Source organism: Chenopodium album, chromosome 20 (genome assembly GCF_948465745.1).
Source record: "Chenopodium album chromosome 20, dcCheAlbu1.1, whole genome shotgun sequence".
Classification (NCBI taxonomy): Eukaryota; Viridiplantae; Streptophyta; class Magnoliopsida; order Caryophyllales; family Amaranthaceae; genus Chenopodium; species Chenopodium album.
Window position 1 is genome coordinate 37,727,455 of NC_137853.1, and position 11,027 is coordinate 37,738,481.

Consider the following 11,027-nt stretch of genomic DNA (forward strand, 5'->3'; position numbering starts at 1 on the left):
CAGGCTCTCAGCAAGATCAACTGCATCCAATAGAAATAGTTATGCTACTGTGTGAGTAACCTTTATGTTAAAGTGAAAAGGAGGGAATATAAAGAAAGTGATGTTGACTCATGAATTTTCCAAAAAATACACAGTTCCCTCTTTGTTGGGTAGTTTAATTGAAATACAAAGGACATTAAAATTGGCATAAGTTACATATAGTTCATTTTTTACATTGACATAAAGGTCATTTGGTAAAAATAAATTAAATCTAACTTATCTTAGCACAAAATGTCATTCAATAACATGTGTTTCAAGATCGTAATGAAAAAGAGTAATTCTTCCTCTCTCTCATTTTAATAGCAACAATCACAACACGTGATATAACACCTATGAAATGCAACCTCCTTGAATCCCCGTGCAATTGTGACTGCGGAAAAAAATGTTTTCACCGTGCCCTTGGCCCTTAGAGACCTTCCCAACTAAGTTAGGTAATATGCACTAAGAAAGGTGTAGTGATGGGTATGATGTTGATAACTTCGATGCCAACTCCAATCGTAATTGCAAAATGCCGTAGCTTAAAGGCCACACTCACTCACTCAGGAAGACAATGTACGAGACTACGAGGGGAATTAATTCCAAAGAGATTATGCAGTTAGAACTAAATTGTAACTCACAGTACAGTGAAAATTTTGAGGACCACAATTTCATGATTCATCTCTCTCAATTCTTCAACGTCAACGTCCTTGGTCCCCTTCACTTATATATTTCATCTATATTGCTGAATACCTAGCTAGTAGTTATAGAATTTTTACCAGAACTAAGAGAAAACAAACAACACACTCTGTTTGTGAAACAGAGCAGTCAGATTTTAACTGTAATTAATACTAATAGATTATTTCCAATATTCCGTTTTCTCCGTCTGGCATGATGAAATTTTAGGCTTCGTTAATTTCTCCTGAATTTTTCTTGTGAAGTGAACTTAGTAGCCCTTATCTAATCTTTTCTAACTTATTTACACTTATCTGAAGTTTTTATTTTTAGGCGAAAAGAACAAAGCCTTAGAGACCAACAGTCATACTGCATACTGCAAGCATGCAAAAGAGTAGGTGCACTAAATTTGTTAACAGCCTAGACAAAAAGTCAAGCAAAATAGACAGAGATTAAATGCAAGTGCAACTTTGGCTGGAGCAAGAAGGGGGTATCAACTATGATTGTTGATTTTAAGGGCTCGAATGCTTGATACGAGAAGTTTCGTCTGAATTCTTTTTGTTTCGGATCTAATTTGTAAGTTTGCAAGTGTTATATCTAGGAGGAGTGGCATGGAATAACAAGGGTTTGAATGAAGAATCCAAAATGAACAGTCTAACAGCAGAAAATACAAGTAGGAGCAAAGACAAACTTAGTGCTATCACCCCACCCATAATTGTCCAAAAAAAAAGTAGTGATTGTTGAAATATAAACTAACCTTTAGTTCTAGCCTCAAAAACATTATCTTTCTCCTTCAAAGGGTCCCTGTTGCTCAAGTTGTCTGCTTCTGAAGTTTGGGTACAATTTTCAACCTCTCCTACATCAAACTTTGAGTATTTCAATCTTCATTTCAATTTGAGCAACTTCATATTGCAATCAAATCAGATACAATTTTCTTTGATTTTCTTGGCAATATGCATCAAAATAAAGTAGGCTTATATTGAAAATTGTGGAATATTAAACCCTAATTAACACTGACTTCCAATAATATGTCCCCACCAATATGTATTCTTGAGGGTAAATGATAGATAAAACGGAAGGCTTTCCAAGACCACGAGAAAGCATCATGGCACAATAGCATTGATGTAAAATAAAGAAAATCAATCTAAGAATTAGTTCCAACAACCATACCTAGTCTAAGATGGACTTAAGAACATAAATTATTCGATTTTGATACAATCAGAAGTTTCAGAACCATAGCCTCAGACAAGAATGTCTGCCGTCTCAGGGATCCAAACCCGAAGCAGCCGATCATAGAAGGAGCAAGTAGCCACCACATTATCCTCTCTCTTCCCTTCCTGATCTGATTTGCGTCTCTGCCAATCTGCTCCATAAGCAAGTGAACCATGCTTATTATACGTCTCAATCACCTCAAGACTCTCATTCGTTGTTTTGACAATGGCAAATCCATTGTGCATACAAGCAGCTAAAACAAGGTCCCTGACAAAAGGATGATACTTAATCCTCCAAACTCCACCCCCTAGACAAATGGAAGTTTCATTCACAGGCTTTGAGGTTGACCTGACATCCCACACCCTCAAGTGTTCATCGTAACAACCAGTAAGCAAAGAATATGGATCATTAGGGTTCTTAATGATACAACAAATGCCCATTGTGTGAACCTTTGAGTTCTGAAATGCTGGCATTGAAAGATCACCTCTTAAATCCCATCCAAGGAATTTGCAGTCATCTGAACCAGTATATACGATATCTGGGTTGTGGGTGTCGAAGGTAGCTGCCCAAACCTCAAAGTCATGAGCTTTCCATTGTTGATCTTCGGTGAGTTGTGATTCTGCAAGAGATGAAACAGATATAGAACCATCAGAAAGCCCAACTACTATTGATGTGGCTGAGGAATTCCAATCCAAGCAAAGGCACATTGAGGAGCTGATCTGAATGCCACAGCTCTCTTTTAGTAAGGCCCCTGCATTAGCAAAAATGTGATCATTAGAACCTTCAGCAGTATAAAAAAACTCTACCTGAACAATTGGCAAAGAATAATGTAGAAAGCAACCACTTAGGCAAATGACAAAAGCAATATTGCTGAAAAACTTTGCACAAGATCATGGAACATTTTGCATAATTCATGTCAATCTGTCAACTCAACATGATAAGAAAAAGATATTTCAGGTCTGTTAATGTCAATGTTCAAAATTAATTTCCGCAGAAGCTTGAGCAAAGTAACAAGCACATAGCCAACAGCCCAACACTACACAACAAACACGGCGTGTAGCAGATATCAGAAGCTCAACGCACAAGAATTCAAATTATTAATGCTTGAGCTAACAATTTAATTCAATGGGTCAATCTGAATACTACCTAAAGATCATAAGATCCTAGATATGAAAGGTACATTAGACTTCAATCATTCAAAGACCAGCATTTAACAAAAACAGTAAAAAAATATAAATGATCAAACCTTCAAAACTTGGTCCATCTGAAGAGCACTCGAGGTCATGAACCCTCAAGCACCCATCAGCATCAGCTTGAGCAAGCAAAGGACTCGCGCCAACCCCTACTGGATTCCATTTAATATCAAAGATACCAGCAGTTTCAACACCGCCAATTCGATTAAGACTACGGCTGCTACCATTAACATCAAACAACGAAATGCTCCCTGATCGAGTTGGCTGATCACCCTCTTGTAAGTTATACGTACAAGCAGCTAAAATGTTCTGGAACCCTTCATGAGGACAGAACTCAACAGCATCAGCATTGCCATCTAAACAACAGTGCCCCAAATCCATGATGATTCTCAAAAGCTAAAAAGTATTATAAAAAACTCAATCAACTCAAACTCCACTACTAGCTTTCACCTGCGCATTTCATCAAACAGGTTGTGTGCATCAATACATAGTCATATCATATTGTCCTCAATATTACACAGAAATTTAGCTGAGCTTTACAAATAAGACATAACAAATATAAATCTGAAATCAGATTTGTTACAAGTGCCCAATTCATATATAATTTTAAAAATAATCAAACAGGTTACCTTTATTGTGGTAGAAATAGAGCACAGAATTTTTTGAATATGGAGTAACAATTTATAGCCAACGCCGGAACGCATACCAAGACCCACATCACAAAAGTAACTCGCGTAATCAAAAGGAAAAAAATCATAGACATTTTAGAGTAGACATTTCCTGTTATGAAAAAAACTAGGTTAAATCCCGTGCCATGCACGGTAATTTTTAATACTTAATACTTATCATTAGTTTAACACTATTATTTAATAAATAAAATATTATTCTACCTAATTGCAAAATACGATGAAAGTTCTTACAAAAAAATTTTAAAAAATTTATCACACTAAAAAAAATAGAGTGAATAATATATGCACGACTAATAAAAATAACTATGAATTACATTACAAAGTTAAAGATAGAAAACTATTATTGCATAATATTGTATAAAAAGAATAATATCTTCGCTTGAATGTGTACAAATGGAATATATTTATTAAATTGGAAGTGAAATATTATTGTAAAGTTTGTATTTAAAACTTCTATAAGAAGCTTTGGTCAAAAAATTAAAATAAAAATAAAATAAATAAAAATAAAATTTGGAGGGAAAATTTATAACCTGGAATGACACACGGTTTAGTATAAAGTTATAGATTACATTAATCAATTTAATTACTTGTCTTATAATGCAATAGCATAATTAAATTATTTAATCATTTTATAATTAAAAGAATTAATAAATCTTAAACTGGGAATTGTAGGGCTTTACCCTCAGAGAGGGAGCCCTTCCAGAAATTCTCGACGGCCAAGGTCAAGCCCAGGCCGAAGAGGGGGTTTGGAAATAGTTTTCAACCAGCAATTGACGCGCCTCGGTTATTACCTCACTAGCTGCGTCATTGCCCCAAGCGCAAAGATAAGAATAAGCGTTGCTCCGTTTCAAACTTATACTACTTATTCTTTGGGAGTCTTTGTTTTCTGGTCGATGTGGGACAAATATAATGTGCTACTTCACAGTTTTTCACTTTTGCTGCTAAAATGCATATACAATATTTTTCTGCTCAGGACCTTCCCAGCTATGAACTTACTCATCAGTAATTAAGGCAACTTAAGCTTTTCCAGATTTAATCCACATTGTTGTATCTACCTACCTATCTAATTAGTGCCACTTATCATTTTTATAATCGTTTGTTTAAAGTTTTGGTGTGACCGCCTAATTACCTACCTAATTAGCCTCATATATCATCTTTAGAATCAAAATTTATAACCTTTGTTTCAACGTAATTAGCCTCACTTGTTATCTTTATAATCCACATTTAAAAATCTTGTTATGACTACCAAGCTAATCGAAACACCACTTGTTACTAGAATCTAAGTTGAAAAACCTAGATTTAAGTATTTAACTACCTAACTAGTCTTTCCTTTCATATTTTTTAGTCCTAGTTTACAAATCACGATGTGACTACCTACGTCCCCCCATCTAATCATCTCCATAATCCACATTCAAACCCTATTATGATTACCAACCTAATAAGCACCATCACGTTTAAATATCTTGCCATGAATAATGATCTTACCAACTCAAACAAAACTTAATTCAACTCAACAAAATTAAATTGACACAAAGATGAACGATGTGCTTGATACATTTGAGTAATTTATAATAAGCACGATTAACAAGTTAGTAAGTCGTAAACTGAGTAATTTATAATAAGCACGATTAACAAGTTAGTAAGTATTAAACTAAGTAATTTATAATAAGCACGATTAACAAGTTATTAAGTACGGAGTATTAAACTAGAATTGATGGGGCTCTCAATCATGAGAACACTCAATGCAGCGAGCACACGGTATTCTTTAGTAAAAGGCGAAAGAATAGTTCGCTCTGTGCTCACTGCGTGGCTGCGTGAAAACTCCCTTCTGATCCAGTAACAATTTATACTAACTAGATTAGCCTTGGATTTCTCTGTTTCGATGTGGGACAGGTTTATAGTATTCCAGCCTTTGTCATCTTCTAAATTGACAAATGCTTTTTATCCAAACCCTTACTTAACGAAATGTTCATACAGCAAATTGAGCATTGCCAACTACTTAGCTCCTATAAACTTTAAAATTCGTTCTTGTGTTTCAAAACCTTTAATGATTTTATGCTAATCAATTTTTTTATATTTTTTTTGGGTGAAATGCTAATCAATTTTGCAATTCAATCATAATAACTACATTATACATAGTTTGCCCAAACTCAAATTTCATTTTTATTATCTTATTTTAAAATAGTCATAAGATTTTACCATGTGCGATATCAACTAAATATGGTGGTTTAGAAGCTTCCCAGAAAATCATTTAAATACTACTTCTGCTTTCGTTGCTTTACTCATAAATGTAGACATGTAGTACACAAAAACGATTTGTACATGAAAGAAAAATGTGTAAATGGAGTAAAATATAAGTGAGTGTAAGTAAAAATAGTTAAAAGTGGTAGATAGCTTGGATGCATATGGTGAGGAACTGAGGAATATGATAGTAGAGAGGCTAGAGGAATTGCTCATTGCCATACAACAGTCGATGAAATAACGACAAGTAAAACAAAAATAAATAAATACAAGTATATAGCCCTAATATAAGGTGAGTATTGTAAAATAAAATAAAAAATAAAAAGCAATGGTATTGTGTTCCATATGCTCATTGTCAAATGTTCGTATTTATAAAATTGTTTATAATATGAATTCATTGTACATTGGTGAGAGTTTGAAGAGTAGCTGAATAATGAAGATACCTAAAAAAAATCGACAAATTTTTTATATTGTTGTATCAATTAATTAATGTAATAAACATGAGAAGATTCAAAGTTAAACAAACAAGAACCAAACACAAATCGTTAGTCACACATATTAAGGGAGGGATTACTTTTAAATTAAAGCATTTATTTAGCTTAAAAGCGGATTCTATTAAACTAGTACCGCTACTAAGTGTATAGTTAATTAGAAGATTTTGGTAACAAATACTCCATTATTTAAGGGTAATGATTTCCACCTATTTGTTACATCTCTAAAAGCTAAGGTAAAAAACTAATAATTACCATTACCCTCCTAATAAATCAAAAGGAAAGGGAGTTAGGGGTCGTTTGGTTCGCACAGGGTAATCGGAATGGAATGAACAAAGAGAATGGAATGAACATGCATTATTTTTGCTTCGCTGTTTGTTTTAAAAACAAAGAGAATCAATCCCACCACCACCACACATTTCATTAATTTTTCATCTTTCTCAGCCACCAAACCCCTCGCCGACCCTCCCCCGCCCCTCGTCGGCTCTCCCCCTCCCCTCGCCGCCCTTAGCAAGCCCTCCCCCACCACTCGTTGGGCCCAACGCAACTCATCTCTCCCTCGAAAAACCTCCCTTAGGGGAAGGGTTTTTGGGCGGCGGCGAGGAAAAAGGAAGGGGCGGCGAAGGTCGTGAAAGCTCGGGGAAGGTCGTGGAAGCTCGTGGAAGGTCGGGGAAGGGGCGGCGATGGTCGGTGGAGCCATGGAGGTGCGACTGGGTGGTGGAGGGTAGTGTGGATGTGGTGGTGGAGGGTTGTAAGGAAAGGGAATGGGAAAGTCTAGGGGGTGGGGAATGAAGTTGGAAGGATTTGGAGTAATGGGAAGGGTAAAGAGAATGAAAAAAAGTGCTTAACAACCAACAACAAAGGGAATCGGGGCTAATTCAACTTAAGTGATTAGATTTAGGTGATTCTTGTTCATAGTTAAACCAAACAATTTTGTCCTTAATTAATTCCCTCTTATTTGTTTTCTTTCCACTTAACTCATTATGTGAAACCATAACTTGCTATTTAACTATCAAACCACCATCATTGATTCATTGCTAACCTAATTCAACTTATATGGTCTAGGATGTCCCGTTGATCCAAGTTAGGCATATAAACCATCTTCGTAGATGCAATACTTGAACAAGATCCACTATTAATATAGGAGAGCAGCTGCAACCTTTATTCATACAACGAGAATGGAAAATATTCTCTCGTTGTTCCTTGAATGGCACATCCTTTGGAGCAACATGTAGTATTGATCCAATAACCAAGACATCATGTTCAGGGCAGGTCTAGGGCTTTCTAGAGATGGCAAATGGGTCAAGTTGGAAACAGCCCACCCTAACCCGCACGACTAGTAGGTCAGCTGAGTTTGCCCCATTTTAACTCGTCTTTGACTCAACATAGCCTAGGTTTAAGCATGGGTGTGTCGGGGGTCCATTTTTTCCAGCCTAACCCACTTCGATCCTTTTAACTTGGCTTAACCCGCATAACTCATCTTGGTGATACAATCCACACAACACACTAACCCACCTAATACGCCCATCCTGCCCAAATTACATGACCCGCTTTGCACACCCAACACCACCAAACTACATGACCCGCTTAGCATGCCTAGCCTAACCAGCACATAATTATTTTGCCACACCAACATGAGATCGACAAAACTTCTAAATTATAAGATTGTGACATGAACATGAGCAACAATTTTCTATGTTGGCGAGAGTAGTTGCGAAATATATACTTGCAGTTTTCCGCCTCATCCATTGCTACCGAGCTAACTTTCAGTGCAAGTACATGAGTATTATATGAAAAAAGATATTGTACATCTCCGAAAAATATTAATAGTTGTGTTTGAAAGAATGATTCAGCTGGGATCAAGCTGAAAGAAGGACTCAGGGTATGAAAGAACTATGCGAACTTTGATCCCTTAGATAAAGATGATCTTGAAGTTAGTATGAGAAGAATTTCGATTGCTCTAAAATCAGTTGTTGGGTAAATAATCATAAAAAGGTTAATGGAGGATGAAATTTGGTGAATAGTTTTCAAATGGCTCGTCTTTGAGTACACAAAAGGCTCAATTTTGTGTTTTGTTCAATAACTAAACCTAGATTGCTCATACGCTCGTCAATTAACAAACTATCAAAATGGATTTTTTTTTAAAAAAAAGGTAATTCTTAACAATGTATTTATAAGCTAAATAATTAGCTTTAAATGTGTAGAGCAAGTTAGAATCCAACTAGAAAACTAAACTTGACTTGTAATATACATAGTAATATTTAAAGTTAATCTAACTTCTACTAATCGAATTAAACTAACATATATATCCTAATGAATTTGGCCAGCTGATAACAAAAATAAAATAACACCAAAGTAATAAAAAGAAGCTCCTAAGTCCCTAAACAAGAAAAACCTTTCCCTACCTTATAAAAAGTAGAAACATTCTCTTAGGAATAGTGTACTACCAATCATACCCTCAAAACTATGTACAAAGTTATGTACAAAATGTGTATTTACTTTTATACCCTCATTAATATGTTTACTATCATTAATATATTTAATGTTTTTTTATCATTAAACATATCATCAATTAATTTTGTTTTTGTTAACAAATAATTTGTAATGATTTTTTTTAAAATAAAAAATTCTAATGCTTTACACTTATACGATATTATTATTATTATTATTTAAAAAGAAAAAATTTGTATGTACAATGAAACGGTTTATTACCAAGTGAGTGTTTATTTTTACTTTTTCAAAGTTGCTCTTCTTATTTCCGCAAAGTCTCTTGACTCTTGCGAACTTTGATTGGGAATAAAATCCTACTAACTTATCATCCCCACCCCCCACCAAAAAAAAAAAAAATCTTGTCGTTTTTTAATTACAACTATTGTTAAGGTTTATTAGCTTTGTTTTGGTGTTTAGAGAGCCACAAGGGCGAATGATGAGAATCGATCCAAAGATCTCTTGGACCGGGAGGGGAGCTCTAACCACTTGAGTTATCCCTCACTATGTGGTTTATTAGCTTTTTAAGTCTACATATAAACAACATCCATCATAGAATTTGAATGGGATTTATATATTAAATAGTTTGGTGATATTTGAGCAGGCGTATGTTATCAAGAGGTATAAAGAACTAAATATCCTAAAATCAAGGGAAATCGGTGGTAGAAAAAAATGGTATTAATTATGAAGAGAATTTAAGATGAAAAATATAACTAATTGGCTATTGCTTTAGTATTGATATAGATATTAGATGGTCGTCGTAGAACATTGAAGAACTTGTTTACATATTATTACTCCACATGACCAAAGCTCACAAAAAAATTCATTTGAAGAAAATCACGATAGAAATATTATACTAGGTACTATTGAAACATGCACAATAATTAAAAGTTCTAAACTAACAATGGCCGCTTAAAATATGAAGGGATGGAAAACAATCAAATATTATATAATAATAATAATAATTTTGATATAACACTATCAAACTTTTGAGGATTTAAAAAATAATTGTCTTAAAATGGCTTTCTTATAATTCTACAAATTCACCACATATGCACATAAATCAAATAGTCAGTATTAAAATTACTAGGTCTACCACCCTAACCAAAGGTGTAAATACACGCCAATACAACTTCTCCGCAAGAGCTAGCCCCTCCGCGCGCATCGCGCGCGTAGGATACCCTAGTTTAAGTAAAAGGTAAAAACACGTAGACATCAAAACCTTCTTGGAACGCCCCTTGGATACACATCAAACCCTTATTCTTAGAAGAAGCTTGCCCACAAGCTTTGTTGAAATAAGGAACCAAGCTACGAGCATGTAAAGAGAAAATCATATCACATCAGATCAAATCACCTTAATTCATGTAAAAAATACAGACAGTCCTAATACTTGCTTGCCCCCTTGTAATATTATTAGAGTAAATCTCATTTCAAGATTAAACTCTCATTCCTACTCTAAACTCCCACATACCAAACAACTACCCCCTCTATAACTATATTCACAAATTCTATATATTGTATTTCTATTTACTTCCTCACCTTATCCACCCATTCACAATGCTCAGTATCTTAAAAAATGAAGATTGAATATCTCTATTTTTCATCTCCAAATAAGGTTGTGTTTAATTCATCTTATATTGACATTTTTTATATTATCACTTATTTCATATATAATTGGAATGATTACAAATAAGATCATATGATAATTATTAAGTCAGAGTTGAAAAACGAGTTTGAAACAAACTTTATTGTGTAAGTGCAAGCTAGACATTTAATAACTTCGTAATGAAAAAACTATGAAAATTACATATAATATTTAAAAAAACATTATCACATATCAAATAAGACCCATTTGATGTATTTATTTCTTATAGATCAACATATGAATAAGGCCAAAGTGTGGTCAAATAAGACAATTAGATTAGATTTGAAAAAAGTTCCGAACTTCCTTACCTTATAAAAAGTAGTATAATATTACTCTTATGAATAGTGTGATGCCAATTACACCCTTTAAAATGTGCATT

The 11,027-nt window shown here is 34.3% G+C and overlaps 1 protein-coding gene, 1 non-coding gene and 1 pseudogene across 2 annotated transcripts; all 3 read right to left on the reverse strand.

The window, feature by feature from the left end:
- Nucleotides 1–1,673: 1,673 nt before the first annotated feature.
- Nucleotides 1,674–3,800, reverse strand: LOC145598572 (uncharacterized). The gene is made up of 3 exons (XM_081654942.1): nt 3,725–3,800; nt 3,149–3,545; nt 1,674–2,653 (listed from the first exon to the last, which is right to left on the reverse strand). The coding sequence occupies exons 2-3, from the start codon at nt 3,474–3,476 to the stop codon at nt 1,932–1,934; spliced, it is 1,050 nt and encodes a 349-aa protein (XP_081511068.1). The 5' UTR covers nt 3,477–3,545; nt 3,725–3,800; the 3' UTR covers nt 1,674–1,931.
- Nucleotides 3,801–4,456: 656 nt separating this feature from the next.
- On the reverse strand, nt 4,457–4,610 carry LOC145599829 (U4 spliceosomal RNA). The gene has a single exon (XR_014104090.1). It is a non-coding gene; the product is annotated as a U4 spliceosomal RNA (small nuclear RNA).
- Nucleotides 4,611–5,509: 899 nt separating this feature from the next.
- LOC145599831 (U5 spliceosomal RNA) lies at nt 5,510–5,596 on the reverse strand (annotated as a pseudogene).
- Nucleotides 5,597–11,027: the final 5,431 nt, after the last annotated feature.